Genomic DNA, 15,608 nt, shown 5'->3' with positions numbered 1-15,608 from the left:
GCGAGAAGTGCGCTATTGTACCAGGCCTCTTCCTGACGGGCCCTCAAACAAATCTTCATCGTCAATGTCGACAGTAACTCAAGACGAAGTCATAAAGGCATCCCTTCTTACGCCATTCAAGTACCTTGCAGAAAATTCTAAGCCCATGAAGCGCAAGTTTAGCATGCTTATCCGGTGGTACTTTCTAATACAGGGACTTATTGATGGCCTCGAGGGCGACCAAGGAGACTTTTGCAAAAGATTCAGCTCTGCAGTCAAGAGAATTGATGAAGAGAAACATGACGAGGAAGATGGTACTCAGAATCGCACCAGGCGGAACCGCGAAGCCATAGAAGAAAGCCCGGAGCCCGAGGACGCAGATAGTACCTACACCTTGCGCTCCAGCAGCCGTACTGGTAAGACGCACGTGATAAATGGCGAGAAACCTGAGCCACAAAGTCCTTCAGTCAGATCATCACGGGACTTGAGGAATAGCAAAGGCAATCACGACCTTGAGCGTTTACTGGAGTACTTGAATAACCATAACGCATTGTATCTTCTGGACAACCTACCTGAAGTATCGGAGGTTCAATTCGTTGGACAAACATCTATACCTGAAGCTCAACCGATGAAGCTTTTCGTTGGACGCGAAGCGAAATCCGGCGATGATATATACGCCTACATGGTCAGCCTACCGCGTGGCTTCCACGAAGTTCGATTCTACGTCCAGACCGCGCACGACGAGGAACCCATGAAAACCGAAACAGTCGCCAAACAGCGCCTCATTCACCCATTCAGCAAATGCTACCCAAAGCAGCCCTGTGTCCTAGAACAGTCTGATAGAGCCAGACTAACCCTAATGGTAAAGTTTTACTTCATCTCCGCAGGCATCGCAACCGACTGCGTCCTCAAAGAAACGAAAAAATACCCAGAGCGCCTACGCGTCGCACTTGACTACATCGCCGACCGCATGGGTCCCGCCGCCGCCAAACCCCCCTCTCACACTAAAGACGAAGACGATGACGCCGCCACCGCCGACGCCGCCCCAGCCCCCAATAACCCTCCAAAACACCGTCTCTCAAGCGAAAGCTCCTACATCGATGAAAGCGACATCCAATCCACCCTCGCCCTCGAACCCCCGCGCCTCCCCCACTCCCACAACCGCACCCCCAAACCCCCAGTCTTCGCCCGCAAATCCACCTACTCCATCGCTCCCCGCCAGGGCACTTCCCAACCACCCAGCCGCACCACCTCCCCCTCCACCTTCCTCCCCCCCACAACAGACGCCACCACAACCGACACCTCTTCCCCGGCCATCCAACCCCTCCGCGGCAACCCCAAGCGCTCAGCCGAAGACGCAGAGTTCGAAGACCTCGCCCGCATCGTTATGAAGGAGCAGACACTCACCCGCGAGATCCATGCTCTCCAGCATGAAATGGATGTGCTGGAGGAGAGAAAGACTATTTGGATGGAGAAGTGGCAGGCGCAGTTTCAGAGTGTGAATGAGAAGTTGGAGGCCGTGACGAGGGAGAGGGTTGGGGTTAGGATGCAGTTTAAGAAGCAGAGGTTGGGGGGTGGAGGGGAGGAGTAGCGTAGCGTCAGGTAGGGTAATGTTTTTTTGGGGGTTGGCGAGGGGATAAGGGATGTGGTTGGTATTATTTTATTCCTGGTTGATTTTTTTTGTCACGTTAGCTAATACCAGTTTTTTATTGCTTGTCTGCTGTTTTGATACAGCCGTTTTTTTTGGTTTTTATGATCTTGTTGTATTCGTAGTGTTTTATATCCTCGTACTTGATCGTTTTGTCGTTTATTCTATTATATTTTTCAATGGAGAAATCTAATTAACCTGCTCGTATTTGATCCATTGGGGACATGTGGGTATATGTCGGCGAACAATAACGGGTAGAAAATGGCAAAATAACGTAACGCATGTTTACAATGCATGAGCGCGTTTCAATTTCCCTCTCCACAACACACCAGATGAGGTGACAAAGCAACACATGGGTAAAAGAGAAGAAGGGTATATAAATGTAACTACCAAAGACGATGTACTCGCGCCCAATACGCCGTTTGAAAATAAAATAAAAGAATTCCCTCCATATCATCTCAACCCACATTTCAAACCACCTTCATAAACAAATAACGAGCCTTATCACCAGCACTCCCTCTACGACTCTGCCTCAGCCATAATCTGCTCACCTTCATCCAACATCTCCACAACCTTCTTCAATCCACCCACCATATCATTCGCCTGGCCCACAAGCAGCAGTTTCTCAGCATTGGCCGGGAGACCCAAGTACGTCGGCGGCTCGCGCTCAGGTAGGTCGTTGACCCAGCCCATAAAGTCTTTCCAGCTAGTCGAGCTAGGCAGCTCAAGACCCTCACTGTGCTCCGTCTCCTTGACAATCTTGAAGTTGTCTTCAAACGCCGCGGGAGTCATACACGAGTCGACAAGAGATGAGAGGATGTGCCAATCCTCCGTGTTGTCGATCTTGCCACCGTACATTTCCGTGATGAGATAGCGTAGCATCTCCCATGGGATCTTGGTTGGTGCAATGTTGGAGCGACCTTGGGCAACGGTGTCGATCCATGTGTCGATGATGAAGCTGCAGCATTCGTACTGGATATGGTTAGTATATACATGATAGAAAAATATACAAGGGTACTTACGTCGCTATCGTTGAACTCCCAGAAGCCCTTCCATCCCAATGTAGGCGCATACCGTAGACGTTCTTGTATGACTGCATGCAAGAAAGACAATAGGAGATAGACACGGGCCTTCTCCACAGGTGGCTTGATTGCCTTCTCCGCCAAGGATGACAAGGAGTCCTTCATATTGGCGCGCACACCGGCAGGCTGCTCGTATGACAGAACACGCGATGCACGAAGCAAGTTGACAGGAATCTTCGGACTAGACTCCATGGAAAGGAACAGGCGGAAGTCAGGGTTGGGCTTGAGTGCCTCAAGGCGCTTCTCGAGTGACTGCAGCCACTGAGGTGTGAGATGGACGTTCTTGACAAGTACCCAATTGCCAGTAGTGGCAGCGTTAGCGATAGCCTTGTCTGCTGCCGCAGCACCTTCGTTGGAACCCATGGCAATGTTGGAACAGCTGACTTGCTCTCTTTCGACAAGGTTGTCGACCTTGTAACTGGCGTCGAAGCCAGGGCTGGAGCTGAGAGCAACTGGGGTGACGGCGTTGACTTGCTTGACAATGTCACCCAAGTCACCACTTGCATCCAGAATACCCTTGCCAAAGACCTCGGTAACAAATCGTTCCACGGCAGGAACAAAGCGGTCAACACGGAACAGCTTGACGAGGATGAGAGCTCGCAGAAGCTGGTCGAACTTGGTAAGATCTTCGGGCCAAGCCTGCGGCACATGTCGCTCTCCCATCTCTTCGTTGAGGAATGCATCCCAGGCGCTCTCGTCAATCTTCTCGAGGACATCTTTGAAAATCGGAATCTTGCTTGCACGCTCCATGGCTTCTGCTTTGCGGTCCATTTCGGTCGACACATCGATGCCCTTGAGATCAGGGTCGAGAATCTGGTCAATGTGTGTCTTATCCATCTTGTAGGGTGCTGCTTGTACAAGTAGCATGGCGAACGTAACGCGGTCCTTCTGGAGCAAGGACAGCGAGGTACGGCGGTAAGCGTCGACAAAGAGCTCAGTAACAATCTGCTCAATGCGGGCGGCATGTCCAGTGATGGAAGAGTTGCGAATCTTGCGCAACACTGTCTCGAAGATCTGCGTAAAGTACTGAAGCGAGAACTGGTAAAAGTGATTAAGGTGGTGAAGTTGCTCCAGCACAGCAAAGATCGCCGAGCAAGAACGAGCAACAACAGTGTACTCCTTTGTGATATTCTCGACCTCAGTCATAACGCCGGCGGTCTCGGAGACCTTCTCGGAGATTTCCTTGGCTTCCTTCTTGAGCGTCTCGAGAGTTTCGATGACGCGGTCGTCGTCGAGAATGTTACCGCGCGACTCATTGAGAGCCTGTAACAATCGCTTCTCGAGTTGACGAAGGTGGACTGCAAACTCTCCCTGCATCTTGATGAGATTAGAGCGTCGCTCATCAACATCAGGCCTCTCAGACTTGAGAACCTCATTGAGTGTTTGAGTTTGCAAGCTGCTCTGCGTGACTGTAAAGTTTACAAAGGTAGTACGACTGCAAATATCGGGGGCAAAGTTGGCAGAAGGATCGCGAGTAGACAAGTACAAGCGGAAAGACGGCGAAAAGTCAATCTCTTGCTTGCCAAGCTGAATGAGGACACGACCTCCGGTCTTCTGGTACTCCTTGTTGAGAACATGATTGAGGATAGGGTCCAGGTGTTCGGCATCTTGAATCAAGATCGGGTTACCGAAACGCAGCGAACTCTCGAGCTGCTTGGTGAACGAATCATCCAAGAAGCTGGTGACCGTGAGGCGGCGTTCCTTGCATTCATTCTGCAAGAACTCGGTAGTCCTACCAGACGGATCGATGATGAGCGGGTAACGGTTGAAACGCTGCAGAACGATAGCGTTCTCAGTACAAAGGTCGTCGACAGGCAGGCCGTTGTGTTGCCAATTGAGTCGATCGTCAGCTGTGGATAGGTATTCCGTAAATGGATTTGTTGGCTTGAAGCTGATACCAGACTGCTTCAGATGATCATACCAGTCCTCGGTAAGTGCCTTTCGGTATTGCTGGTCGTAGTAACCAGCATATGCAATGAAAGCCGCGGCAACCAAAACGTCACCGACAATGGTGTCGATCTGAGAATCGAACGACTTGCTGCTCTCCTCCCATCGAGTACGTTCAGAAGACAAGCTGTCAAGAAGTCGTACACTGCGGTCAACTTTGAACTGGACAGTCGACATTTCGGTCTTGATGGCTTGTGTTTCGCTAATCAAGGCTGCGTACTCGGTCTTGTAACGTCCGATACTCTCCTCAAGATTCTGGATAAGGATCTGGGTTTCTTTGGCACCCTCTTCCGTCTTCTGCAACTCAACTTGCAAGTTGTCGACCTCAGCACGTAGGGGTCCAACGCGATCGAGAATGTCGGAGTAGGTGACTTGCGCGGATACCCATTGAACGAGGGGACCGCAAGCCTTGGAAGCGCGGTTGACCTTCTCGAACGTGAACTCCTCCTTGGAAAGGTACTCGTTCTGCATCTTCCTGCGGTGTGCAGCGGTCATCTGTCTCTCGTTGTCGAATGTCACGATACTGGCGATAAAGTCGTCGCGCCTGACGATGGAAACAATGGTCTTCCAGCTGTCAGGCTTGTGGCCAAGAATTGTGCACACGGCTTCAAGCGCAAGCTTGACACCGGCGGGAGGGTTCTGCATGGATCTGACTTCGGTAAGATGCTGGCGCTTAATGTTCTGCACACTCTTCTGTGCCTCAATGACAGCGGGTTCAGCTGCTGCCAAATCATTATTGACCACCTCTTGTCGCTTTTGAATCTCTTCCTTGTCCTTGGCAAGTCTAGCTTGCATCTTGATCGATCCTGCCTTCTTCTGCTCTGCTTCATTTTGGTCAGCAATCATGCGCTGTAGCTTCTCGTTTGCTTCAGCGTCCTTCTTGGTCAACTGTGTCTGTTTCTCTGCAAGGCTAGCTCGGAGTTCCTTGACCTTGTCGAATGTCTCGCGAAGTTTCTCTAGACCGACGTTAAGATGGCGTTGCTGTTCTTCCAGGTCTTCGCGCTTCTCGTTGTATAGCTTGACGTATTGTGCCACAAAGTCTAAGAAGTGTCGTGGTGTGAGATACATCTTGCGGTTTTGCGTCTTCTGTAACTTCGCGTTTTTGCTTCGGAGCGAATGGTGTACAGCGACCATGGCATTAACCACGCTCTCCCTGTGAGATGGTGGTAGAGTAAGTCCGCGGTAGGCAACAGGGATACTATCAGGTGCGATGTAGTTTGTGCGATCCAAGTCAACAGACTGTGTGAGTTCGGAGCCGACCTGGTAAAGTGCTTGATCGGACCAGTCTCCGAACCAGTTGAGCACGCAACGGTTGAAAAGTGCAGGACTCGTTGCGGCCTTTGAAGACAGACCTCCCTCTGGAGGGTTCATGGTGAAAACAACGTGGAGGTTCTTGACAATCTGCTCCGTGAACCACTTGTACAATTCGTCCTGAGAGTCGAGAATAATACCCTGGCGCTGGGCACCTTCCTTGATAGCGGTAAGCAAAGAGGCGTACTCATCACCCTCAAACAAACCAGGAACCTCTGCGTTGGCAAGAAGTGTGTTCATGCGTTCGAGGAAACCAGAGTCAAGGACGTTAGCTTCGTCCATGATGAAGCAAATCTTCTCACCCTTGCAACCGCAGCGCCTGAGCACAGTACGCAAGTCTTCATCGAAATCTTCGCCTGAGTACTTGCCGTGAACCTTGATCTGGTAGACACTCAAACCGTTCATCCAGGCGACGAAACGCGATAGAGTGGTCTTACCAGATCCACTAACACCGATGAGAATAAGATGACCCTGTGGTTGACGGAAGACACGATCGATGCGAAGTACGTGCTCAAGCACATCGTTGAACAGAATGAGAGGAACGTCGACTTCTTCCTCGCAGAAAGTACGTAGTCGAGCCTTGACGAACTCGCGGAGTTGTTCACGCTCAACTGGCACGTAGTTCTTAGAAAGCCAGTTGGAGAACAGAATGGGGCCTCCGAGAGCCTTCTCCTCATCGATCGTGGGGAAGTGCTCCGTAGCAACGCGGTGGACACACTCTTCGGTCCATTTTCTCTCCTCTTCTGCGATAAGACGATCCTGAAACAAGCGCAAAGCTTCGTGTGCCCAGATCCTAACAAGGCCCTCGACAGGCAAAGTTTCGAGTGGTCGAAGCGCTTCATAGATACCACGAACCCATCGAGTAAGCTCACGAGGTGAGTAAACATAATGAGGTTGGATATCAGGCGTAAAGCGTTTCTGAGACTCGCTGTAGAGCTGAACCATTGCCTTGGTGAGGGCGTCGGCATAACCACGTAGTGTGGGAATGATCTTGAGCACCGCAGTGTTGAAGGTACCGTAAATTTGAAGAAGTGATTGCTCTCCAGGATAATCGACCATGATGAGCGGAGCGTGGCGCAGGAATCGGAGACCCATAGGCGTACGACCGGCGTCTGTTGGAGGGTTACAAGCACCAACGAATTGGATGCGATCAAGAGTGACCCAGGTCTTGTCTGAAGTCCTCCAGAAACCATTATGCTCAACAAGCTGCCTGAGGAAAGAAATGGCTCGCTGCGTACCATACTTGTCTGGTGCGGGCAAGTTGATCTCGTCGCAGAAAATGACCAGCCAACGACCAACCTGGGTAGGGGTAAGCTGAACACCATTGAGAGTCTTCTTGTACTCGCAGTACTGCTCGAACGTCTTGATAAGGAGATCCGGTGTGGTCGCGCTGGAGAAGTTAAGACCCACAACCTGCATGTTGGGAAGCTTTCGAAGTGCGCTGAACAAAGTCATGGTCTTTCCGGAACCTGGAGGACCACAGAGCAGCAATGGTTTGTGCTCTGCGAGCCAGGAGTAAAGAACATCTTCGTGGCGAACAGTATCGAGGGTAGGAATGACCACATCTGTCTGAGTGACAGAGTGAGTGTTGACTTCGACGTTGGGTACCTGGCTCTGCCATGTGTCCCATTCGGGTCTGTCAGGCTTGACATCATAGTCGATGAGTGAAGTGGACTCGTTGAGAGTAGGAAGCTCGACATCGGTAAGACCAGCGATAAGGTCACCAAACTCTTTACGCTCCCTGAGAGGACAGTCACCAACCAATGCCCAGACCAGAGCAACAAGCAGCTTCTTGGCGAGATATGTCTCCATCTTGTCGTCTTCAAGAGAGAAGTCTGGGTGCTGCACATTGTACTCAAGGACATTGCGGCACGCCTTATTGAGCAACGAGAACAGCGTATTGAGCGCACGAATATCGGTGTACTCCATGATGTGCTTGAATTTCCTGGCCATGCTGAGAGCCTTTTCAATGAAGCGGTCCTGAGTAAGCTTGATGTGCAGGAAGTCAGCGATGACTCCTTGTGTAGTGAGAGTCTTCTGTGACATCTGTCCAGGAGCAACCGAATCGTCTTCGATATCCTCAAATGGCACGGTCTTGAGATGCTCAATATAGTTCTTGATCATCATGTCTACCTCAACAGTGTCGTCACTGAACCAGACCATACCGCAACGAGAGACTGTAGCAAGCGTAGCGTACTTGAGAGTCTCGACTTCAAACATGATGCGGACGTTGGACGGAAGGTTGAGACGCTCTCCGTTAGGCAGCGTAAGAAGCTTGTTGTCATCGAGTACGGAGTTCAAGTTCTCAACCCATTCGGGATCAACATCACCGTCGAATACGATCCAGTGACGCTTGCTGTCTTCGCCACGCAGGTTGTCTACGATCTTACGCAAGATGCTAGTGAAAAGACCGTCTGTCCACTCGCGCGTTGTGCTGTCGAGCGTTCCGTAAAGCTGCTCCTTGGACATGACCTTAGGGTCAATAACGTGGCAAACACCCTCAACGCCCTCTACAGCCTGGAGAGCGGAGAGAAGAGTCCTCCAAGCAGCGGACTTTCCAGAACCGGAAGATCCGACCATCATGACACCGTGGTGCAGCTTTTGAATCTGGTACAGTTGGACAATCTTTGTCATCCATGCGTCACTGACAACAAGCTTAGACTCGGCAGCGCACTTGTGGATCGCTTTAGTCAGCTTGTCGAGAGGAGCAGGAATGTACTGAACACCAGGGAACGACTCTTCCTGGATAGCCATCATAAGCTCGACATCAGAACGGATGAGCTTTGGTGCTATGGTCTCGCGTAAACTCTGAATGATAATCTGGGGCTCCATGCCTTCTTCGTCCACTGTTGTAGTCTCTTGTTGATGAGCGAGGCGAGCACGCTTCAGCCCACCAGAGCTAACAAGCACACTCTTGAGCGCACGGAGACCAAAGTCGTAATGAGCCTGCTTGGAGAGTCCTGACGAGCACATGTCGAAGAATGGTACAACTTGCTTCGACAGCTCTTTGGCTTGGGAGAAACCCTGGGAGTACAACATAACTTCAGCGATAAGCTCCTTGTCAGGCTTGGACATAGCAACGCTTCGGAAGAGCTTCTTGAGATTGTCGGGCAAGTTCGAACGACCTGCATAGCCAGGATTCATGGTGATGAATACTCCCGTGTTACCGTTAACCGTCAGCTGGCGGCCAATAAGTTCAATCTGTGATTTTTCATCCTCGGCGCCCTTCTTGAGACCGAGTTGAATGTTCTGGATCTGTTGAGACACAGCTGAGAGAATACGCTCTTCTAGACGGTTGAACTCGTCGAAACATCCCCAAGCACCAACCTGGCAGATACCAAGGAAGATACGACCCATGGCCTGGAAATCGAATGTGTCGTCACAGCAGAAGACTAGAGTGAATCGTCCAAGCTGCACACCAAGAGCCTTGACTGATTCAGTCTTACCGGTACCAGCTGGACCATATGGAGAGCCACCAAGTCGTTGACAAAGCGCTTGAGTAAGAGTAAGGAAACAGCGGTCGGTAAGAGGCGTGCGCACAAGGCGATCAGTGACACCCAAGTATTCGAAACCGTAGTCGAGAACAGCGTTTGCCATCTTGATCCTCAGTCGCTGGAGCAGATCATTGCCAGGCTCGTATACATATCGCATGCAAAGTAACCACATGTGGTGTGTTGGCGAGCGTGCGCCAACCTTGTCTAGCCTGTGGATGACATCGCGCTGATGGACGAACTCGGTGATAAGATCCTCGCACTTGCGGCGCTGAATGGGTTCAAGGTCGCCCAAGACAGCGGTAGCGAGCAGCTTGAGAACATTGACTTGCTTCTCGTAGAGCTTGGGCAAGGTAGTTCCCTCTTCGGTAAGCGACCTCTCCACAGCGTGAGTCCAGGCAATCTGTGTTCCCAGAACGACAACTTGAGCAGGGTACTTGGCAATGTACTCCATGAAAGCGTCCGAATCCATTGTATCAGGCTCGGCGAGTTGAGCAAACTCTTCGTAGGCCTCATACGTAAGCTCAGCCAGAGTGGTCTTCATGTTGGCTTCTAGAGCACCAAGCCATTCGTTGATCCGGGGTGTTTTGACGAGCGAGATCTCCTTTCGAAGTTGGACCTCCTCTCCTTCCTTGGAAGTGAACCCTTGAATGACTCCATCCTCATCAGTGATAAGTCCAGAAATACCAGCAAACATCTTCCGTAGGTGTTTAGCAATACGCAGAACGTCGTTGCTGTTACCGATAATCTCTAGCAAATCTTCGTCACCAACAAAGTAGAAGCGAGGGAACGAAACACGCTCGCGCTCAAGGTACTCTCCGAGCGCCTTTTGAATCTTGTTAAGAAGCTCAGCAAGGCGCTCAAGCGACTTTTGTACTCCAGAAATGTTGAGAACTTCGAGTACAAAGGGCTGGCGCGAAACCTTCTTCATAACCGACAAGAACTCAGAGTTGATGTTCTGGAAACGAGCTGACTCCATGGGAAGCAGGTGCTTGATATCAGCGTTGCCTGTAAAGACACCCTCAAGGTAAACCCACTGGCGCTGTACATCGATCCAGACATCGAAAAGGACATGCACACGGTTTAGCTTGTCTTCCCAAGACGACGCCTCCTCCTCAAACTCTTTGTAGTAGGGTGAATGTCGCATAGCTTGAAGGGAGTTGAGATTCTCACTGCACTTGGCAAACAGGTCGTCCCAACCCCTGATGAGACGACACTTGTTCTGGTAATTGACAAGTTCCAAAGCGTAGTTTTGCCAGGTCTCGCGGACCTGCTTCAAAAATTCTTCGAGCGCCATTTCACCTGCGGCTTGAGTGATGACATCGCGGATAATCTTTTCGCTAGGGCCGAGCTTGAGGTCCCAGACATCGCCGAGAGTCATGGAAATAGCAGAGTATCGCTTGTGAGGCCTCAGGTTCTTGAAAATCCTTGTCCAGTGGCGCTCCTTCACAGCATCGGAGCGCAACTCTGCTAGGATTGCGTTCTCCTTGAGCAGCTGCTTGAGGGTGGTCTGAACATACTCGAAAGCCTGGTATTGTCGCATGCGGCTAGGCATATCTTTAGTCATCTTGAGCAGGTTGTCAAGGTTTTGTCGCAGTTTGCGAGGCTGGATGCTAGTCCACAGGACCTCGCGAAGATCATCAATGCTGGCCCAGATTGTGCCAAGTGCAGACCAGACCGACTTAAAATCTTGTACTTCTTCCAGCAGAGTCTCAAGTGCATTCTCTGGAGAAGGTGGCAAGCCAAGAGCCTCCTTGGCTTTCGAGATATTGCTAGACTCATTCTGAAGTTGGCTGAGCTTCTGGTCAAATTTGGCCAAAATAGCTGAAGCATCCGCAGGTGCAAGATTGCCAGCCACAGGCTTCTCCTCAGCCCACTCTCCAGTGATGTCAACGATCTTTTGGTTGACGACCTTGTCTTCCGCAGCGATCTTAGCTCTCAATGCGTCAGCTTGGTCATTCGCGATCTTCGTCTTCCTCTCCAAGACCTCATTCAGCGTCTGCCATTCGTGGTCGATTTGCTCCATCTGCAGCCAATCCGATGGGAACTGGTAGCGCTGGCGAGCTAACGTAGCTTGACCCTGACGGAATGTAGAAATCTCTGGTTCCCACTCCATGACCTTTCTCTTGCACTGCTGGACAGTGGTGATGAAGGAGACAGCCTGAGCGGTTGAGGACGCCTCAAGTGTCTGCATCTCAAGGTCCTTGCGAGCCTTCTCGATCTGCACATAAACGTCGTTCATGCGCTGACCAAGCCTGCTGGCAAACTTGGTAAGTATCTCTTGTTGCCACTGATCATACTTGGCGTTGACCTTGACCTGCACTTGCTCGTAGTCGACTGTAACATAGCCAAACTGGCGGCTGATGTCTGAGTTGTCAAAGGTGGCACGAGTCTTGCGAATCTCCTGGAGAAGTTGCAACCATCGAGAGAGATCCTCACCAAGGATGTCATAGACGTGGTCGGACTGCAGATCCCACAGAGACTGGAATTGGAGCCACTCATCGACGTAAGAAGAAATGTCGCGGAGCTTTCCCTCCACAGCACCATAAACCTCAATAAGGGAATCAGTGCATCGGCTTGGTAGGTCGGAGAACTGATTGACTGAAGTATCGTTAGTTGCTTCAAGTCTGATTTCATATCGCGAAGCCTTGATCTTTTGGAGAGTGCAAACAATGGCGAGCCATTGTTGAAGCTGCTCAAGCCAGCTTGCTCGAGCGTACTCCACAGGAGGGCTGAGGTAAATGACCTGATTCCGCATGGTAATCTCGAGCGTCAACCGAGCCAAAGTCGGCTTCACCTCTGGGATCTCCGTAGAAGCAGGCTCGCTGACTGGACGGCGGTCTTGATTCTCTTCATCGATGTTGTTGAAGATCTCAATCCACAAAGCAATAGCCCTGCTGAGTCGGACCAGCAAGATAGACTCGATGCGGGCATTCATGTCGGAGACCCAAGAAGCAAGGTTGGCGTAGTTCTCAAGGTTAAGCTGATCGATAGACTTTTGAATAGTCTCAAGATTCTGTTGGAACGCGTCCTTGGTGTACGAGCATGTTTCTAGATCCTTCAGTGCCTTCTCGACTGCAGCATTGATGTTCACCAAAGTAGCGACCTTTAGCTGAAGCAGGGATGTCGCCGCAGCAAAGTCGCGGACAAACTGGACGTGCTTGCTCTCGCTGCGAACACTGCCACCACCGACGGGGAATCCAGACTGTCGAACATGGAGGTCATAGGCGTGAACGAAAGACTCCCACTTGAGCGGTACACCCTTGCCAACTAATGCTTGAACATCGTTTACATAGTTGTTGAGGAGCAGAGCAACACTGCCCATCTCAGTGATTGAGCGCACAGTCTGAGTGTATGTACGGACACTCTCCATAAGGCTGACTGCATAAGGATAGACACGCTTCGCCTCCTTTGAAATGTTGTTGATGCCGTGTGGGACCTGATAACCGCGCCATGTCAGGTTGCGAACCTCCTTGAAAAGCGCAATGACTTGCGCATCAAAGTTGACATTCAGCTCAAGGATGTTGCCGGCAGCGCGGTTCCTGTTGACAAGGAAAAGTCGTCCAGAGATGGATAGCTTTCTCCTCGCAACCTCCTGGAGCCACGACTCAAAGATGGGTCTAGTGTCGAGCTTCTTCTTGAACATACTACTTTCAGCCTGAAGCTTCTGACCTTCCGCATGGAGCGCCCAGTCTTTTCCGAGAATATCTTCAACCTTGCCCATATAAGTCTCCAGTTGGGTTTCAATCTGACGAGCCCAGATGACAGCGCCAGATACGGGAGGGAAATCGCGAAGCTGTGCCATGGCGTGAGCTTCGGAGTTACCATACTGTCGCTTGAAGCGCTCATGAAGGGCCAAGATGTCTTGTTTGACATTCTCAATGAGCTGCGTCTGGTACTCGGAGATGGCACCCCGAATCTTTGGTCGGACAAACAGCGGGTTGAACTTGGAGAAGACGCGGAACATCTCACTCGCCGTCTTGGCGGTACCAAGGCGATCCCTCAGCCTAGCGATGATGGAGTTCTCAACACGCGACGTACGCTCGTTGTACTTTTGCTCTGCTTGCTCAAACAGTCGCGTGCCCTCGGGCGACACGTCGAGAACATCCACATCTTTCAGAACATCATATGCTTCCTTGACCTCCTTGACAGCGTCCACGTCACCAATCTCCTCGATAATGACTGCCTCCTTCGCTGGCGCGCTTTCAGACAGAGACGACTGGGATCCCAGCACATTGACGATGGTTCGCTGCAGCTGCTCGTGGTTCTTGCGGAAAGTAGTGATGTACCGAATGCGCTCCTCCGTCTCCTTGTGTCGCGCGGCAATCTTAATGGGGATAAACTTCTCATTCCTTCGCCTCGTCACTTCACGTGCAACGTTGGTGAACTCCTTGACATTCTCCTCCCAAGTGCGCCAGATGCTCTCAGCAACCGCCATAATGGCCTGGAACTCGGGATAATCCATGTGCATGAGGGTCTTGCCATGAAGCAGATTATGCAATTGTTTGTCGAGATCACCAGAAATCGCCTCTACGAGGGGCAGGGCGCGACGAACAGGGTAGGGGCAAATGCGGAGTTTCTTGTTCATATGGCTGAAGATGGATTGAATTGCTTCCTGAACTGCCTGGAGTGAAGTTGAAGACAGCAGCTGATCGAGCGGGAATTCGCGCATAAGCTGATTGTACTTTTGCACGAGATCCGTACTCTCCTTCAAGCCAGTGTCTGCGCTGAAACTGACAGTCGCTTGGAAACGCTTTGCATTTTTCAACACGTCCAGTGTGAGCCTGACACCGGGGCTTCCAAGCTGCGTCTCGATATCATGTAGCCTTGATTCCATGGAAATCCAGAAGTTGATCTCCTGCGCAGCTGTTCCAGTCGATACGTCGCGAGAAGTTTTTGTAATGGTCTGTATCGACTTGATCCATCCATTGACTGTCGCCTGCAATCCGTTGAGAAAACTACTGTCCTGCACAATGGCAGCGGGGATGAGCTCTGGGGAGGGCTTCACACCGCGCTGATTGGCCTCGTCCAAAGCACTCTGGATGAGTGGATGCAGAGGCAGAAGCAGTTCTGGAATCTCGACATTCTGCTCAAGATTGCCCAAGCTCACAGCCAACTCTGCAATCTTCTTCCTCGTTGCCGAAATGCCCGTCCTCGCATCATTGTCACCCTTGCTGTATTTTCCCGCCAAGTCACGCTGGCTTTTTGTGTACGTGTCGAAGTAGGGCTCGACGGCAGACTGAATGAGCGAACGGAGGAATTCGTAGGGCGTGCCGTCGGGCGAAGAAGCGTTATTAGAAAGTATAAAGCCGGGCAGGGTCTGGATAAGGACCTGTTGGCTAAGGGGTATCGCGGGGTCTATGGGTATCGGTCGCTTGGAAATAACAACAAATGCGGCGCAAGTGGGAGAAGCCGTGATCTCACTCGAGAGGGTGTATGTAAAGTGCTGGGTGGCGCCTGTACTTTTGGTCAGTGTGGATGCTCCATCCTCCGCAGTAGAGTGGAACTTGCTATTCGCGCCGTCCATGCCATCGATGCGAGCCTCATCTGCTCGGTCCTTGACTACATACAACACCGATTGCCCCTCAGAGGCAAAGCGGCCGCATCGTTGCAGTGTATCCGGTAGTTTGGCCGACGACAGCAGACTGCCAGTGGCATACAGGTCCTCCTTGGATGCACCCAAGCTGACATCGAGCACTTTCTCCAGGTGGTCGACAATCAGCTGGGGATCTATCGAGGGCGGTGAGGGGCTGGGAGTGCGTATGCTGCCATTGCCATTCGGGGCCCCTGGGTTCAATGGTCCCTCCATGGTCAAGTGTTGGTCGGGTCTCGGTCGCTAGGGAGACATGTGGCTCCGCGCTCGGAGGGCGGGGTAGTGAGGGAACGATGGTTTGGAGGGGGCAATTACTGGTTGCAAAGGGGCGCTTGGGGAGGCGACCGGGTGGTGGTGATGATGCGTTGTCGGTCTGATAATTCACAGTAGGCGTACGCGAAGTACGCGCGCACGGTCGTCACACGCTTACCCTGCCTGCCTAGTGTCACCGCCGCCCCTGCAGCCGCACAACCCCGCCTGTTGATTCGTCCCTCCATGTCTGGCACAGGCAATGGGTGCACAAGAACATACGATTATTCTACTCGCACTTGGCACGT

At 51.6% G+C, this 15,608-nt stretch overlaps 2 protein-coding genes across 2 annotated transcripts; one reads left to right on the top strand and one right to left on the bottom strand.

Moving 5' to 3' along the window:
* Window positions 1-46: 46 nt before the first annotated feature.
* On the top strand, window positions 47-1,712 carry COCSADRAFT_32320 (uncharacterized protein). The gene has a single exon (XM_007696069.1). The coding sequence runs from the start codon at window positions 65-67 to the stop codon at window positions 1,568-1,570; it is 1,506 nt and encodes a 501-aa protein (XP_007694259.1). The 5' UTR covers window positions 47-64; the 3' UTR covers window positions 1,571-1,712.
* Window positions 1,713-1,979: 267 nt separating this feature from the next.
* Window positions 1,980-15,406, bottom strand: COCSADRAFT_186482 (uncharacterized protein). The gene is made up of 3 exons (XM_007696712.1): window positions 14,970-15,406; window positions 2,650-14,915; window positions 1,980-2,599 (listed from the first exon to the last, which is right to left on the bottom strand). Exons 1-3 carry the CDS (start codon window positions 15,265-15,267, stop codon window positions 2,147-2,149), a joined length of 13,017 nt encoding a protein of 4,338 aa, XP_007694902.1. The 5' UTR covers window positions 15,268-15,406; the 3' UTR covers window positions 1,980-2,146.
* Window positions 15,407-15,608: the final 202 nt, after the last annotated feature.

This window comes from Bipolaris sorokiniana, assembly GCF_000338995.1.
Source record: "Bipolaris sorokiniana ND90Pr unplaced genomic scaffold COCSAscaffold_1, whole genome shotgun sequence".
Classification (NCBI taxonomy): Eukaryota; Fungi; Ascomycota; class Dothideomycetes; order Pleosporales; family Pleosporaceae; genus Bipolaris; species Bipolaris sorokiniana.
The sequence above is the reverse complement of the archived record's forward strand: the minus strand, read 5'-3'. Positions and strand labels throughout refer to the sequence as shown.